The sequence below is a fragment of the Mastomys coucha genome, unplaced genomic scaffold (assembly GCF_008632895.1).
Source record: "Mastomys coucha isolate ucsf_1 unplaced genomic scaffold, UCSF_Mcou_1 pScaffold9, whole genome shotgun sequence".
Taxonomy (NCBI): Eukaryota; Metazoa; Chordata; class Mammalia; order Rodentia; family Muridae; genus Mastomys; species Mastomys coucha.
Genome location: NW_022196915.1, coordinates 59,617,290 through 59,635,581, shown reverse-complemented (window position 1 = coordinate 59,635,581; position 18,292 = coordinate 59,617,290). Strand labels below are relative to the sequence as shown.

Below are 18,292 nucleotides of genomic sequence, written 5' to 3'. Positions count from 1 at the left end.
GTGATACAGACCAGTTTGGTCTTGCTCATATATTCGGAGTTATTTTCTAAATTAGTTATATAGATTGTTTAACAGAGGCACTCCATAAAATTTCTTTAGGTTTACCTAATTAGCATTTACACAGTTGGACCTGGTGCCCCAGACCCATAATTCCTATTCAGAACAAGTGAGAAGAAGATATCACAAGTATGAAGTTAACTAGCTAGACCCTGCTTATAAAAATAAAAGTATTTGTAAAATCTACTTAGAAAATGTCTGTTTCTTGCAAGAGAGTGGTGTACATGTTCTACACCCTTTAGATGAGGGGTTGGAGGCCGCTACAGGCCAGTGAATGTTGTCCGTGTGGTGGTGGTGATGGTGCTGGGTTTCGGGAGCACAGCCTAACTCCCTTGTAGAATGGCCAGCCTTCTGTCTGTGGCTGCCAAGCCCCTTCTCTAGATCACCTTGGTGACATTTTACTTTAAATAGGGTATCTATAATTTCAATCTAAGGGAGCCTTTGTTAGATTATTGTTTTCTGTATAAAACGTGGTTTTTTAAAAAATAAAACTATGTATAATTACTTTAAAAGAAAAGTTAAAGAGAAGGTCTTAAATTTATTTAACATGTTTTTTTTTTCCTCAGACCTTTAAACGTGTTTTGATCAGAGAAGAGGAGTTTGATTCCATTATAGTATTCTATAACTCAGTTTTCATGCAGAGACTAAAAACAAATATTTTACAGTATGCCTCTACCAGGGTATGTTGAAAATATTCTTTAATTGGAGAAAGCTAATGACAAAGTAATGGATCCCACCAAAACATTACATCAATAATCTTTTTTTCCTTTTGTTTTGGGTCTAGCCTCCTACCTTGTCACCAATACCTCACATTCCTCGAAGCCCATACAAGTTTTCTAGTTCACCCTTACGGATTCCTGGAGGTAACATCTATATATCACCCTTAAAGAGTCCTTATAAAATTTCAGAAGGTCTGCCAACACCCACCAAAATGACTCCAAGATCAAGGTTGGTGTGTCCTTTTTAAGGGAATGCTAGCAACAGTAATACTCAACTTGACAATTGTGATTTAAGCATGAAAATGTAAAGCTTTCTTAAAGTTCAAAATAGGATAGGCTGTTGGATGTCTGATTTCTTTATGTGCATTAAGTGAATATGTAAAAAGAATTGGGTAGGCAAAGAAAAGGTGTGTGCCTGGGTGGGCTTGTATATCACTTGTGCTTGCCCAGCTGCTGAAGTGGCTTCCGTATATAGCTTGAGAACCAATATTCACATGCGCCTGAAAACACTAATAGTTTTATAAGTCATCAAAGTAGAACATTTGGGTTAACATGCTTATTTGTTTGTTTGTTTTAGACAGGGTCTCACTATGTAGCCCTTGGCTGGCCTAGAACTTGCTAAGTAAGACCAAGCAGGGTACATATTCAGAATTCTTTACCTCCTGATTGCTGGGATTAAAGGTGTGTGCCATCACACCCAAAATGTTTATTCAAAATTTACTGTAAGTTCCATGGATCATAGTCTTTTGCTTGTTATGAAAATGGAGTCATAAGGGCTAGCAGCACGTACCACCCATACTCAACACACAAATTCTAAAGACTTGAGTTTGATTCCTGGATAGAAGTAGAGAACCAGCTTCCAAAAGTTGTTCTTTGACTTTGAGATGCTTACTCACACACACAGACCGTACACACACTCAGTAATAATAATAAGTAAGTACATTTTAGAGTCTGGCTTTGAAGTCCTTCGCTGGACTAATTATGTGTTATCATGAAACTGGCTGAACATTTATAAAGTAGAAGTCCAATTAACTAGTATAATTAATGCCACCTCAGCAGCAGTTTTCAGTACATGTAGTTTGTACCTGGTGGACAAGAAAAGTAAATGAGAAGAAGTGCTTTATTAGCTTTTTAGAAAATACCCATGTAGTACATTTAATTACATGAGTAATGCACACTTATGATTAAATTTCCAAACTTTGTAGAAAAATATGAAGTAAAACATAATTGAAAGTATGAAGGAAGACTCCTGTGTGTGTCTAGATCCCTCTCTTTGTATGATGTGCTTTGTATCTGATTATGTGTGTACAGGTATCCTCAGCTCACTCTGTAACATACTAAGATGTCACACCATGCCTTCTTAAATAAATGTACAGAGTCCCATGCTGCCACATGACATGGCAGTGTATACTTAGGAAGTTTCTGATGGTGATAAGTAATCCATATTATGATTCTAATGATGGTTGTTTGCTGATCTTAATCAAAATCAGTTCTGTATTGCTATTTTTTCTCATTAATTTATTAATTTATTCACTTTACATCTTGATTGCTACCCTCCCCTCTTCCCAGTTCCTACCTCCCCCAATTGCTATTCTTAAATTGTTTTCTCTTTGAAATTATATCTTCCAATACATAGCCCAGGGTAGCTTCAAATTCATTGCTTCATTCTCCCAAGTACAGGAATGAGACAACAAGCCCAGCATGCATTGGTGCTCATTTTAGCCAGGAAAAAAGTCACATCATGAACATCCTAATCGGCACATCACTGAAAAGGCTTTAGAAAACCGTAGCATTCTGTTCATGCAACATGCTTAGGTATTGTGATTGATCAAATATGCATGGAAGGATGCCACTTACCAAAGAAATAGAATACAATAAAATCTACACTACTACTTCTCTATTGGGCTACATATAGAAATGCTTTTTCACCTTAATTATCAAAAATACAAATTATAATTAAGACTAAATCTGGTAACAGAGACCTGTAATCTTAGCTGCCTAGGAGGCTAAAGCCCGGGAGTCACAAACTCAAGGCCTGTTGGGCAACTCAGTGAGACCCTGTCTTAAACTAAAAGGTCAAAGAAGGTTTGGATTGTAGCTCAGTGAAAAAGCTCTAACTTAACACATACAAGGCCCTAGTTTCAAACCCTGTAATGTGGTTGAAATGAAGACAAATGGAGTATCTCACATAATAAATAGCATTTACTATATACCAATATAAATCCTAATTAAAATCTGATTAATACTTCATAAGCATACATTATAAAATTACATTTATTGGGGTGAGTGGGGCACTCATACCATGGCACTCATGGGAAGGTCAGAGGACAGCTTTGTAGAGTCTATTCTCTCTGTACACCTTTATGTGGGTTTCCGCAATAGAACCCAGGTTGCCAGGTATGTGTAGCAGTTGCCTATATTTGTTAAGCCATCTCACTAAACCTTTTTTATTGTTGTTTTGTTTTATATTTATTGTAACCACGTGGGGCCATGGGTGCTACTGTTAACATGTAGGGTTAGAGCACAACTTGCTGGAGTCATTCTCTCCTACCATGAGTTTCAGGGGCTGAACCCAAGTCATCAGGCTCTGCCACAAGTGCTTTTACCTGCTGAGCCATCTTTCTGGTCTTTTAAATTTTATTTATTGACCTGTAAGTTTGTATCAAATGTAACTTAAATTAGGGTGGAGTTACATTTATTGATTTATGAAGAACTAAGTAAAAATAATCTTAAGTTTTTCTAAAAATCTTCTTTAAATGTGGGCTACAGTAGAATTATGCTCTGCAAACAGTTCTTTTGCAAACCTAGTCGAGCCGGGGGTGTAGCTCAATAGCAGAATGCATGACTAGCATACTTGAGGCTCCAGGCTTGACTCTCAGCACCAAAACAAACAAACACCTGCTGCTTGTTATGTCTTAATCACACTAGCACTAGTACAGCAATCCGTGGATGGGTATCAGGTGTCAGTGGTTGTAGGGACAGGGAGTCTTTGACTCGTGTTGGTTGAGAATGATGTAGTTATGTTTATCTTGACACTTCTGCACAACCTGTGTCTAGTTCTCACAACTAACTCACATTTTATCTTAACTTGACAGAATCTTGGTCTCAATTGGTGAATCATTTGGGGTGAGTATTTTTTTATATGAACAATGGTGTCATGGAATATTATATAACATATACTGGATGGTATGATACAAGAGCTATGTGCCCCTGCATCATCCTTTATTTAGTGTTCTGTTGTTGAACATCTTGTATGGAAATCAGTGACTTGTAGCTAAAAAAGAAATAGAAGATTTTCATAATTGGAGCTTAAAGGCACTATGACCTAGATAGGTCCCTCAGGCCGTCTCAGGTTTATTTTCAAATCAGGTTTAACTTTGAATAATATTCATAATTGAGAAACTTCCAAGTTTTTTTCTAAACATTTCTCTGAGATTATGTGATATACATGTAAATAGTCATTTGTATACACACATAAAGTGTTTTTTATGCTCACAGTACTCCTAAAGTGAAACATGTATTCTCCAACTGTATGCATAGCTGGTGTCATCCAGTTCAGTTCAGTTGGAGTGATTACCCAGTAGGTTCCAGGGCTCAGGTCATTAACTTCTCCCAGGTACCAGTCATAAGTGGCAAGTTCCTGGATTACACCGATTTTCTAACCAAACTGGCTAACAGTCAAGGAATCCCAGTAATATATTTCCTTTCCAGTTTGACCATTTGCTAGAATATTCACAAAAGTCTGGAAAATGGTTTATTGACCATAGCGGTTTATTACAAAAGATACAGATGAGCAGCCGGATGAAGAGATACACAGGTTGATGTCCACTGGGGTTTCTAACCTGTTCCTGTGGAGTCAGCAACTCCAGAGCTCTCCTAAGCCGAATGCTAAAGCATTGTATTTTGTACAAATAGTTAACTAAATATCTACCCACTTTCTCCACCCTGAAGGTTAGGAACTGCAGTTGAAAATTCCCAGCTTCTAAGCAGGGCTTGTCTTTCTGACCCCATACCGATCCTATCTAAGGGCCTAGCAGGAGTCTCTCTATTAGAACAAAGGTGCCCTACTTTCCTTATCACTTGGGAAGTTCCAAGGGTTTTAGGAGCAGTACTGAAGACAAAGTCACATATCTTTCTTGATACCACGTGTATGTATATAATCTCATATAAATGTTTCCAAAAGTTTTGAAAACCAGTAACTTATGGTTTGAAAAGAGGTGCTCTGAAATGAAACAGCACAGTATGGCTCTGGCACTGGCCTCCTTCCACACACCTGCCTGCGCTCTAACACTCCTTCATGGACTCACTCACCCCACCTCCCACTCCCTCTTGCTTCCTCCTGTGCTAGTCTTTCTCTGATCAATAAGGAACTGAGATACTGTGATGGTGCACAGGGTAAAGGCGCTTGCTGCAAAGCCCAGGGGCCTGAGTGTGATCCCGAGAACCCACATGAAAGGTGGCAGGAGAAAACTGACTCCTAAAGTTTGTCCTCTGATGTTGGCATGTGCACCACAGTCCACATGCTTACATCCACACACATCCTGCACACATATATAACAATAATAAATACAATTTGTTTTTAAATCATTGGTTCATGATGAGACAAGCACAGTAGTTTATATCTGTAATCTAGGAGACTGAGGCAGAAGGATCAAGAATTTGTGACTACTTGAACATGAAATCAGTTCTCTCTGATGGAGTCTCTCTGAGCATACAGACCATACTTTAAGGGCAGCCATAGATAATTTACACAGATAAACTCAGTGGCATCTTTGGAAGTTCCTTTTTGTCTCATAGGGCTTTTTTTCTTCGCATATTTATTACAGCTTTTGGGTTGTGTATTGCGGGGATTCTTCACTGTACAAACCCATGTCCCTGCATCTATATGTCCACCTCGTGCTTTTTCTTTGGCTCTTTTTCTTTTGTTTCTTTGTTTTGTCATATTTTAGTTTGTTTTATTTTATTACTATTCTTTAGGTGCCTGTTTGTTTTCTAACAAGAGAGAAAGGGTATAAATTCCAGTGGGAGAGAAAATGGAGGGAATCTCAGAAGTCGGGAGAGGGGAAACTGTGATCAAAATATACTATATGAACAACATCTAGTTTCAAAAAGAGAAAAAAATTAAAAAAGAGTTTGTGGCAAGCCTGAACTACATGGTGATATGTAGACCAGCATGGGCTATATAGCATAAATGTTGTTTTAGGGGAAAACAGAAGAGAGAAAGAAAAGGGAAACAGAGAAAGAGAGAACAAACAGCTGTGTGCACACAGGAAACACTCTGGTAGTTCTGAACCCTCCTAATGCTGCAGCCCTTTACTACAGTTCCTCATGGTGTGGTGACCCCAACCATAACATCATTTTTGTTGCTACATCATATTGTAATTTTGATACTATTATAAATTATAATAAATAATTTTGGAGATAGAGGTTTGCCAAAGGGGCCTTGACCCACAGGTTGAAAACCACTGCTCTAGTGGTTGGTTGAAGTTTATATTCTAAATAAAATATAAAAGTTCATTTTACAAATACTCAGTGCTGTGACATCTGATTCATGACAGGCTCTAGCTGCTGGGCTCCACAAAGGAGCTGTGGAATCATACAGATACACTGCAAGCAAGGCAGATGTGTAACAGGTCATCAAACTTTTTGCTTACTACAGCCTGTAAAACAATGGAGAAAATGTCTATTCATCCACATATTAATAAGATCACAGGACTTAGCTTCTGTCATGTTGAATATGTACTCTAAATATATCTTCATTAAATGAAGCTGATCCTATCTGATGTACCAATCAGATCATATTTAACCTCTGTAACATGTAATATGCATGCCTATGACAGTCTGTTTCCACATACTTATCTACTGGGTGAGATTAGGTGGTGTACCTATTCTGGCATGTCTTTACCAAGGTCACATGTCTAGTAATATTGCCTGGACTGAAATTGTGAAGTCTTTGAATATTCAAGTTAAAAACCTTTATAAATTAGCAACATTTCCACAAATGCCATTTCAGTGATGGTTTGTAATATATCAACATCTCACTCCTCAACACAGCTCTCAGGAAGGAAATCACAGCGCCTGTACAGGTCTTCCCTCTTGCTATGTAGTCCTCTAAATCAAAACTTTTTTTAAAAAAGGTATTTTTTTAAATTTCAGTTCTAGGAATATGATCCCCCTTCCCTGCTTCTGTGGAGAAGTCTTGGTTTCGTGTTGAGTCCCAGCAAGGCCATAAGCTAAGCCAGTACTTGACAGCACAGGGGTGACAGAATCAGAGCTGCCTGGGATAGATGGGAGGACTCAGGAGGAATAGGTGTTTAATGGGAGCAGAATTGGCATCATTATGCTAATTGTTTTAAAATCTGTTACTTGGTCTAGTAAGGCAGAGAATTAAAATGAAGAGATTACTTCTGCCTAACTTTTGGTGTATCTCAAGATAAAATTTGCAGCTACTAACTTCAAATCATTGCTATTTAATGGTTTAAAATAAGAACTCTGTAATTTATAGACATCTGAGAAGTTCCAGAAAATAAACCAGATGGTGTGTAATAGTGACAGAGTGCTCAAAAGAAGTGCTGAAGGCGGCAACCCTCCCAAACCACTGAAAAAGCTGCGCTTTGACATCGAGGGATCCGATGAAGCAGATGGGAGGTAGGAGCCATGGAGATGCTTGCTCCTGGTAGCTGAGCAGAGCACAGAGCCAGTGTCAGTACTGTCCTGAGTCCCATCCCCTCAGGCCTTGTTCTGCCAGTTTTCCACTTTGTGGGAACAACTAAAGAGAATAGATGTGGGCCAAGGTGGCCCATGCCATTAATCCCAATACTTGGGAGGCAGAGGAGGCCCATTTCTGGGAGGTCAAAGACAGCCAGAGCTACATAGTGAGACCTTGTCTGGAAAACCAAGAGAAACCAACATACTAAGTGTAAAGCGGTACGGGGGAGAGCACCATGCAAATCTGCCCCTGTAAATTCACGACGATTCAGACATCAGACATCTAACATGGACTCACAGCTACTGACACAAACTCGTTTGAACAGTAAACTAAAAAATTCTTACTCTTGAAAAATACTAAATTATACTTTATAAGAACTACTAAAAATGTATAAGATCATAAATTTGTGACAGCTTTTTTTAAGATCACTTAGCAGCTTTTGAAATTAAACCAAAATAATAGCATAAAATGTCATTGAAAGCAACAGAGTTACTAGGAAGTTGCATGCATGCTTTTAAATTTTGTTTTTTTCCCCCAATCTGCAGTAAACATATCCCAGCGGAGTCCAAATTCCAACAGAAACTGGCAGAAATGAGTAAGTTCTTACTCTCTTACTTTGCAAACAGAAGAAGAGTTGATTTCACTGAAGAAAGCCTTTGTACTCTGAAGGAATCCACACATTATTCCTTCAAGTGGCAGTTATTTGTGCATTTAAAAAGTAGTTCAAACAAGAGTATACAATTTACCTCACACATTGGTAGACTAAGTGTGTTCTACAAAGTACAGGTCAGCACACTTTGAATAGTCTTAAACTGAGGTTGATCTGTACTTTAAAATATTATTTTTTGAAATTCTGTACATGTTTGCAATATGATTTGATGATGTCCTCCCTCACTGCCCATCTTCCCACTTCGCCCAGGCTCCTCCCCTTAAACTGCACTCCCAGCTTTATTTCCTCTTCCTTTCCCATATCCACTGAGTCTAGTCAGTGCTGGTGCTGTGCAGACAACTTTAGGGCCACCCATGGAGCATGCACAAACCACCAGGGGCTTGTTAAACTTCCTTAATCTCCAGGCTTTGCGACAGTTTCAAACAGAGGTTTTCATTACTGGAAGTCAGACTTTGGCAATTAGGATCAAGTCTGTCAGTGTCACAACAATTTGGAATGGTGGGGTGAGGGGCTGTGTGCCACCTACTGTGCACGAGGTCTTGAGTTAAGTTCTCAGCACTGCAACAGACAGAAACTGGATATACACAATAAATCAATAAAATGAATGGTGTTTTTGGAATATTATGACAAATTTCACTCTAAGCTATTATGAGACTATTAAAAACTAAGTAGACGGAAGGAAGCAGTATTTGCTATGTGTTCTGGTTGTCATAGGCACATAGATGTGGTAGTAAGTGTAGCTGCTGCAAGATCCAGTAAAAGGCAAAAAAAGGGACTTAGAAAAAGTAGAAGTATTTAGGAGCTTGTGGGAGGCAGTGCCAGTGAGGATGACGAGGACTTACAGGCAGGCCCTGGACATACATGGCAGTTGCCATAGAAAGCACACAGCACAACTGTAGACTTCTTCTGACTACCTTTTAAAGCCCTTTTCCCTTAAGTGTGTTGTTTGAACCAAAATTAAATATGCTGACCACTTAAAATACTAGTTATATGAATTAATACACTTCTATCTTTTAAAGTTTTGTGTGCCCCCACCCCACCCCACCAGACCCCATGTGCAGACCAAAATCTGTGCAGACATGGTAGGTCACCCCTGGTCCACTTACCCAGCATCCTCGATATTATTCATATTCCTTGTTGCTTTTCCAGCTTCTACTCGGACACGGATGCAAAAGCAGAAAATGAATGAGAGTATGGATTTCTCAAACAAGGAAGAAAAGTGAGGAACCCTGGACACTGTAGACCCTAGGGACACACAGCTCATGTCTCATGGATGTGACTGTAGCTCCCAGGTTCTGCTCATGTTAGAGATATAAAATGTGCAGGTACAAGCTGAATATGTATGTGGGTGATTCGTAAGCCACTTCAATGTTGTAATCAATGGTATAGAATTGATAGTACACAGGATTGAGAATCTTGTGCAGATCATGCCATTTAAAATATGAACGCAGATTGTTTGCATTTCCAACATGAGCCTGCTGCCCTCAGAAGTGAGGCTGCCTCTGGAGGGGGTCCTGACAACTCCCTTACATCTGGCTGACTACTTTGCCTTTCCTCGTGGCACATGTGTGATGTTTGCTCTTGGTTTTATTAATTTATATGTATTTTTTTAATTTAACGTGAATACCCTTAGAAAATGTGTCTTGTCTTCCAAATGCAAGTTGATTGACTGTCCACATTCAACCAAATTATCTTGAATCTTCTACTGAAACAGATTGTTACAAACTGGGGAAAAGTACTAATTTCTACACATTGGACTTATTTTAATATTAGAATCTAATGTGCCGTGTGTTTGTTTCACATATTTTACCTTTGAAATACAAGCAAAAAAGTATAAACATATGATACTGTCTTACTACTGACACAGATTTCATACCTCAGACCTTCTAAGAACTGATTCTTTTATTCATCCAACTCATCCTTTAAACTGAAGACTATTGATAATACTCCAGGTTTTTTTTTTCTTTTAACCATTTAGATCACTGAATTTATAAGTACCCATGTAGTACTTGAAAGTCAAGTCTGGCCACAACTGCTTCAGGGGACCCTAGTACAACTCAAGTGCACTTTCTAATGTTTCTGGGTCCTGAAGAATCAAGATTGGAATTAATTGTGTTCTACAAGTGGACTGTTAACTACAGGAGCCTTCAGTTTATTTCCTCCTAGAAATGTCTTGTTATGTCTCAACAGTTCACTCTGCTCTTCTACATCTGGGGATGTTTGTGTTCTCTCTGGAATGGCACGGCTTCCAGGGTCTTTTGAACTGGCAGGTTTCTATTTTTTTAAGCCAATCTGGTCTACTAACTCTGGCTTCTTCAAAGCCGCACCATTTCTAGTCTAGCTGTGCAGAAGCTTCAGATGAAAATAGCTGCATTGAAAAAGAGGCACTCCCTTCACCCCTCCACCTAAAGGTGGATTTAAATTATCTTGTGGGATTAACTTATTTAGAGATGGTATAATTTAAAATAGGCGATATTTAAGGTAGCGTCAGCTAGCATTTAAGAAAATCACTTTTCTAAACTCCATACTTTTTGAAAAGAAATCTGGTCTTGTTAGAAAACAAATTTCTATTTTGTCTTCAATTTAGTTTCAGTTTTACTAGTTTGATAGTTATCTCAATAACAAAAGCAATAGACAGCTTCTCCTATTTCTTCATTAAGTTTTGCATGATCATCACACAGATTAGTTAGGTTTTAGGTCAAGGGCTTACCATACTTCTGGGTCTTTTGCTAGTAAGTTCAAGTTAGAATTAGTGACAGAATCATAGGAATTTTCAGAGATCCTGCATTGAGATTTCTTAAAGCTGCAGACACTGCACTATTGGTTTTGTTTTTGTACCGGTTAAAACTATACATTCAAATTGCTATGTTCCTATTTTCTATAATAGTTTGTCTATTTTAAAATAAACTAGTTGTTAAGAGCCTTACTGGTGTGGTATGGTCTCTGAGTTAAGTGTTTTCTGTATCCGAGCTTTCTCCTCACATCTTATCCATTCTGGTGACCCTCAGATTTACAGAAATGTGCTTTTTATGCATATATATGGCATATATCACATATTAATATATATTAATTCTGGTCCCTTTGCCTTCTATTTTATGAAATTAATTTGTTTAAAAATCTGTATTCTTTGTGAGATCCTGTCAGAAACAGGAAAAGGGAGACAATGGAAACTTAAAAGGCACTCATAGAACAGAGAGAGCCCAAGCCAGGCTGAGATGAGGCCGTAGGCGGCTCCCTAGCTGCCAGCTGCTGGCTGCAGGACCTTCCCACATTTGAAGATTACTTTGTTGACAAACAGCAAATCTAACCAAACATGAAAACAAATGAGGGGAGGCTCATGTACAGTAAGTAGTGAATTAGTGAGGGCTTGCTGCCTTCAGACATGGATTGAGCTTCAGATGTCTATGGGGCCTCTGCCAGACAGGGATAAAAAAACAGGAGATCAGACAGGACCACACAGTTTGACTGTGGTGCAAATGATTGTAATCGCAGCTCTCAGCAGCTGAGGCAGGAGGGTATGTGTGGGAAGCCAGCTTGGGTTCCACAGAAGATATCAAAAAGAGGTGGAGAGGAGATAGAGTGGCAGACTAGGGGGAAATGTTTACCAAAGATATATCTGAGAAAGACTGTTACCTAAAATATACAAAGAACTCTTAAAGTTCAACAAAATGACAAGTTTTGTTGTCAATTTAAAAATGAGCCAAAGTCCTGTCCAGATAGATAACCAAAGAAGCAGCAGATTATCAAGTGCATGCAGTGACAGTGCACGTCATATAGAATCCAGGGGATGCACAGGAAATCAACAGCAGCACCACAGACCAGCTAGAATGGTCAGAATTTGGACTGCCAACACAACCAAAGGCTGGTGACAATACAACTTCATTGCCAGTAGGACAGTTTCTCAGCAGTGTCTTACAAAACTAAACACAGCCTTACCCTAAGGTCACATAATCACGCACCTTGTGACTTACTTACTAAAAGGAACTGAGAATATGTCTATACAAAACCTGTACAGTTGTTTGACCACTTCCTCACAATTGCCAAACCTGGGAAGCAACCAAGATACCTTTAAATAGGTGAATGGATAAACCTCTAAGTCCAGAGAGTAGAACTATTACTCAGCACTGAAAAAAGCTATTAAGCCATGGGAAGAGAATGGAGCAATCTTTAGCATCTTTAACATAAAAGAAGCTAGTGTGAAGAATCTGCATGTCGAGCTTTCAGTGATGTTTTGGAAAAGGTAAAACTGAAGACAGAAAAAGAACAGTGAGGGGATGGAGAGGGCTCAGCAGCCAAGAGGGCTTGTTGTTGCTCTTGGGGGACCTGGGTTCAATTCCCTCCACCCATACGGTTCACAACCATCCAGAACTCTAGTTCCAGGGACTCCGGCCCTATCTTCTGCCCTCTGCAGGGAATAGGCACATACTTGCTGCAATACAGTTATGCAGGAAAAATATTTCTACACATAAGTTTTAAAAAGCCAAAGATTGAGGAGGGGGGAGAATGGTATAGGTAGACCACAGCTATTCCATGTGATACTGGAACAATGGAGATGAGCCAATGTATTTGTCTAAACCCACAGAAGGTACAGTACCAAGAGGGAAACTTACAAACTGGCCCTCATGGGATAAGGGTGGGTGAAGGTTTTCATCAACTGGAACAAGTGTACCACTTGGGAGGAGATGCTGAGTGAACGATCAGGGTGGCACATGTTGGTGAAGTGGGGGACAGAGGAAAGTGTCTATACCATCTCAGTTTTTAATGCAGAATTATAAAACTCTTCAAAAAATGTATGGCCCTTCTTAACTGTGAAAGGGAACTCCAGGCAGGTGTCTCACCATGTATTTTCAAGAAGTCAACTGACGAAAAGTCTGGCTGATCATATACTCATCAGTTGACAAGATATAGTACTTAGTTGTGTTCATTGTCCATGACTACTATCATTTACAAATATAAAGACATTTGTACATTTTTGATACTGGGTGCAAAAATGTGCCAGTGTCCTGTTTTCAATGTAAACCATTTAGGCATTCATTCTACTGCTATTTTTTTTACAGTCAGACTTGTTCTGCTTGCCATCAACAGATAAGTTCAGGAGTAACCTTTCTGTGGAGGACTAAGAATAACTATATAGGGGCTGGAGAGATGGCTCAGCAGTTAAGAGCACTGACTGCTCTTCCAAAGGTCCTGAGTTCAATTCTCAGCAACCACATGGTGGCTCACAATCATCTGTAATGGGATCTGATGCCCTCTTCTGGTGTGTCTGAAAACAGCAACAGTGTACTCATATAAATATAATAAATAAATAAATCTTTAAAAAAAAGAATAACTACATAGAAATAGAAAAGTATACAATTGTGTGACAAACTTTCTACAATAAAATTTTGTTTAAATGAAAATAGAAACAAAAATAAAAATGTTTGCTGTCCCTCCTCCCCCCAAAAAAACTCTTCAAAAATTTTATAGCTTTAAAACAAGTAACTATCCTGGCTTTATATTAACCTGACACAAGTTTGAGTTACTTCACAAGAGGGACTTGAAACTGAGAAAATAACTAAGATTGGCCTATAGGCTAGTCTGTCATATATTTTCTTAATCACTGGTGTGGGAAGGCCCAGGCCAGTGTGTATGTTACCACCTGTGGGCAGGAAGTCTTGGATTGTATAAGAAATGTAAATAAAGAAAATATCCAAGAAAAAAATAAATAAATAGAAAAAAAATTTAAAAAGAAAGAAAAGAAAAGCAGGCTCTACAAGCCAGGAGAGAAAGACAGCCAACAGCACTCCTCCATGGCCTCCTCAGATCCTGCCCTGAGAGTTGAAATAAACCTTTCCTTCGGAAGTTTGTTTTGGTCCAGGTACCATAGCAATAGTAACTGTAAGGACTATATTTAGTCAATTTGACTATATCTGGAATGAACTATAATCCTGAAATGGAGGGCAAGATTTTCTGTTTGGTTTGAAGTAGGTGAATACATTTCTAGTCCAGACCTTTAAGATAGGAGGACCTGGATCTTAAGACTGAAGGACACAGGCCTTTAATTTGGATCTTGAAGTGGAAATACATGCCTTTAATCCAAATCTTGATGTTGGAAGACATACCTTTAAATATGGGCCATACCTTCTGCTGGAAGTCTATATAAGGACTTAGCAGAATGAAGCTGTTGTGCTCTTTGCCTGCTTCTCCTTGTCTTGCTAGCACATCCATCCTTTCATTGGCATTGGAGCCATTCTTGGCATCCCATTCTTTGGGATTCCAGTATAGAAGACCATCTAAGATATCCAGTCTTGTGGGACTGAGCAACTACTAGATTCTTGGACTTTACATTCATAGCTAGTCATTGTTGGATTGGCTAGACTGCAGCCTATAAGTTATTCCAATAAATCCCCTATCTGTCTGTCTGTCTATCTTTAATTTTTTTCAAAACCTATTTTTAATCAAGGTTCTTAAACACTTTAGCCTCTCTTATAGCCCACCATCCACCAGAGTTAATGAATACAGAGTTAATGAAAAGAAAGAATACAGGGGAAGTGGATCTGTTTAGAATTGGTTCGTTGGAGCAACTCCCATCTGTGTTGTCTGGAAATTGGCACTTCAGTTCACAGGTTAGCAGTGGCAGCTTGATCCACTCGCAGACACTTCATGGATACACCAGCAGTCCAGTTTGATAGAGTTGGGATAGCAAACAAGAATCAGCAGCTGTGGCACTGCCTAGCAGAGACAGCCAGGGCTCAGCCTTGGCATGAGTCAGCAGCAGGAGGGACCAGCAGGAATGCCAGGAGTTGCCTTTCTCAGGGAATCAAAGATCAGAGAAGACTTGAGACCAACAAGCAATCAAAGATCAGAGAAGACTTGAGACCAACAAGCATTGCGCAGCCAACTCTATAAGCAAGCTAAGCTCAGCTTCCTCCACTGTCTGTGAAGTCCTTTTTATACTCCCTCCAAACATTATGTCTGTCTCAGCTGACATCACTCTGCCAATCAGCCCAAGTCCAAGGAAGTGGCAAAAAAAGTAGCGGCACACCACAGGATGTTTTGTTTTGTTTTGTTTTTTTGTGGTGCAGTTCTCTCTGTGGAGTCCTGACAGATGCAGCTCAACTACAAAATGTAAGGAGGACAAATACATGCTTGTTAGTGATGACTCCTTCACGTGTCCTTTCATGTCTGTCTTAGCAGAACATCCTTTCTCCTATGCTTCAACTAAATGTTCCTTCAGGAGTCTGCCTTAGTCGTTCAGCTAACTGTTCCTCTATGTGTCTGCCCCAGCAGAACACCATCCAACCGACTTTCCAAAGAAGCCTTAAGTTTCCACGTCCATCCGTCCATCCATCCATATCTATGGAGAGAGGGGGTGGAGGGAGAGAGATTGATTCACTCCTAAGTTCTGTGACTGGAGAACTCTAATACAGTAATTTTACCAATAAACACCAAGGCAATAAAATGAAAAACTGGCTTTTTAAAAATAGGAACCATTTATATCCTAGGGTCAACTTTGCTATAAGACATCTGAATATCTGCTTTTAATAAGTACAGGCCATAAAAGGGATTTTTATCCATCTATGAAACAAAAGTTTGACACTTTGTTTTGTTATTCAACAATTTAAGAAGGCAGTTTGTTCTATCAAGTTCTTTATTATCAAATAATTATACACGAGAATAAGATTTCTATTTCCAAAAAAGATTTCCTTTACATAATATCATATTGTGAGACACTTAGAGGAATCCAATGCTACATATTGTTCAGTTAGTTTCTCTTTTGCTACACAGTGGCTTGTTTTGGTCTAAAAACTCAGATTTCTCCATCACAATGCTACCCATGAAATGTGTTAGTTCCTTTGTATATAGTATTTACTAGTGCCTGGCTAAGAAACCTATTTTATAGTGACATAAAAGCTAGCTACAAGAAAAACCTGTAATCAGTCTTATAGAGAGAGACCTTCCTTAATATAAAGAAAAGCAAAGGGCTTTATGCAGATACATAAGGCATAGGATTCCAGAAGTAACATTCAAAGTTAATGTTTCATTTTCAACAGTGCCATTATGAAGAGTTAATGTGGAAAGTAGAAAATTAAAAGTAGCCCTTGGGCCTTTGACAACTTAGTTGCTAAGGCATTTTATGAATGCTAATATTGCTCTAAATTAGCTACTATTTCTCAGAACTACAAGCTAAAACAATATGAATATCAGTAATTACAGACTTCTAATTTTGTTTATTCCTTTCCCAACCTTCTAGCTGTTCTCAGTTCACCCTTAAGATGGACAGTGAATTAACTGAGTGCCTTTTATATATAAGGCACTGTGTTAGGGGCTAAAACTGTGGGCATGACAACATTCTTCATATAATTATGTATCAGCCAGTTGAATATTGGACCATTTCTCCAGACTAGCAAACTATCAACGCCCCAAAGATATCTACTACAGGTGACTCAAAGGAACAAATGGTAACTATAATTTTTATTTTTTTAGGTGATACCTTTTTACTCTTCATCTGTCTTCATTATATTCTTTCTCTACCTCAACCTCTTCCAGAACCTCCCAACTCTCCAAAAAAGACAACCAGCCAACCAAAATAACAAACCAAACCAAAAAAGCACACAAAAGCCATAGAGCCATGGAATCTGTTAGCCAGTTACCCCTAAGCATGGGCCTACCCTGAACGAACAGGACACACATGTATGAAATCAGAGACTGACAGCATATACGAGACCTGTACAAGTTCATACCAGACAGATCCCTGGTCAGAGAAAGGAGGTGAACACAGTCCCCACCCACCCACCCACCAGGCTATTTACAGTTGACACCTTCTGGGAGAGCGAGATTTCCCAGTAGAGTGCCACTGGTACACTTGCAGCCTCTATGTGGTGTGTCATATGCACTTGTGGCACTCAGTGCCTGCTAATGTAAACCTTGGGATAGGCAGATGGAGAGAGCTGACTGCAGCCTTTTGACAAAACACAAGAATCTGGCCAGATGTAGTTCTCATCAACACTGTTAATTACAGAGAAGTTGTTCATCAATGGCTTTTTTGTAGTTATTATTTATTCACTTATTTATTTATCTTTGCTGGGGTGAAATGGGAAGGCTTAAGCATTCTTTTCCACATTCGAGATTAGTTCTTAAAGGCTCCAACTCTGCTGGCTTTGCTGATGAAGTTCTTCAGGAGATCGTGGTCCATTTCTGCAAAACCTGACGTTTGTGTTACTACAGTCAGATGGTTAATGCAAAACCTGAAGCAGAACTCCTCCAGGTCCTAGGAACAACAAGACAGCTCGATGAATTTGTATTCCCAGGACAACCCAACAAGGCAAGAGAACTCCTCTCAGAGAAAGGATCAGATGGCTGGGAGGAGGGAATGTTAGCAGTGCCATACAGCTACAACAATTATAACTACCATTAGTCCATGTTTCTGAAAGTGTAAATAACATAAGAGTCCAATGCAGCCAGGCCAAACACCTAGCCTTTTCTTCCGTAAGAGGCATATGCATAGGCATCCTTCGGCACCTTTTCCAGTCATTCTTTCCTTCCCTTTCAATACTTGCTCAAAGCACTGTGCTCCCCTGTGTTTTTAAATGCTTGTGCCTGCGAAGAGTTTGTAGACAAAAGGGGAGAGATCAAGACAACTGCTAATGCCAGCAAGCCTGGGTCTTTAACATTCTTATTTTTTCTGCAGGACAATGAGTGGGATGGGTGGACTTCATCACATTCACCTTTGATAATCTTAACTGGGAGTAACCAAGCAGTAGACTGTATGCTCAGTACAGGTGAGGCTCTGGTTCAGTCTCCAGAGCCAAAATAATCTTTATAGAATTACATATGTATCAATACAAATACATGTATTTATATGAAATCAGTGCTGAGGAATGAGCTCAAATCCTTAGAGTAGGCTTTCTAAGGAGGTGTTCTACACCCAGGTATGATCTGACTTAGCACAAGGGGACCACCTGTTCATAGTCAAAGTTTAAAGTTCTGTCTCTGTTGTTGAAGCTATTTTATAAAATATAAAGCTCCCAACACTTCCCAAGAAATTATATATGTCCATTGCCAATTATAGTCTTTTCTCTAGATACATGTAAATGCTAGCAAATGCTCAAGATGAATGTAGGAAATAAAGAGCCATGCCAACATGCACACAAACCC

At 39.2% G+C, this 18,292-nt stretch overlaps 2 protein-coding genes across 14 annotated transcripts in view; one reads left to right on the top strand and one right to left on the bottom strand.

Annotated features, from left to right (window-relative positions):
• Positions 1-11,078, top strand: part of Rb1 (RB transcriptional corepressor 1) — a 141,419-nt gene extending 130,341 nt beyond the window's left edge. The window contains exons 22-27 of the mRNA XM_031362507.1: positions 624-737; positions 842-1,005; positions 3,872-3,902; positions 7,282-7,424; positions 8,031-8,080; positions 9,305-11,078. Coding sequence (XP_031218367.1) covers positions 624-737; positions 842-1,005; positions 3,872-3,902; positions 7,282-7,424; positions 8,031-8,080; positions 9,305-9,378 — 576 coding nt within the window. The 3' untranslated portion in view covers positions 9,379-11,078. The remainder of the gene's footprint in view (positions 1-623; positions 738-841; positions 1,006-3,871; positions 3,903-7,281; positions 7,425-8,030; positions 8,081-9,304) is intronic.
• A 4,693-nt stretch (positions 11,079-15,771) lies between these two features.
• The window catches only part of Rcbtb2 (RCC1 and BTB domain containing protein 2), a 43,180-nt gene continuing 40,659 nt past the window's right edge, over positions 15,772-18,292 (bottom strand). For all 13 annotated transcript variants that reach the window (XM_031360937.1, XM_031360942.1, XM_031360945.1 and 10 more), the window contains one exon: positions 15,772-17,405. In XM_031360937.1, the coding sequence (XP_031216797.1) occupies positions 17,265-17,405 (141 nt within the window). In that variant the 3' untranslated portion in view covers positions 15,772-17,264. The remainder of the gene's footprint in view (positions 17,406-18,292) is intronic.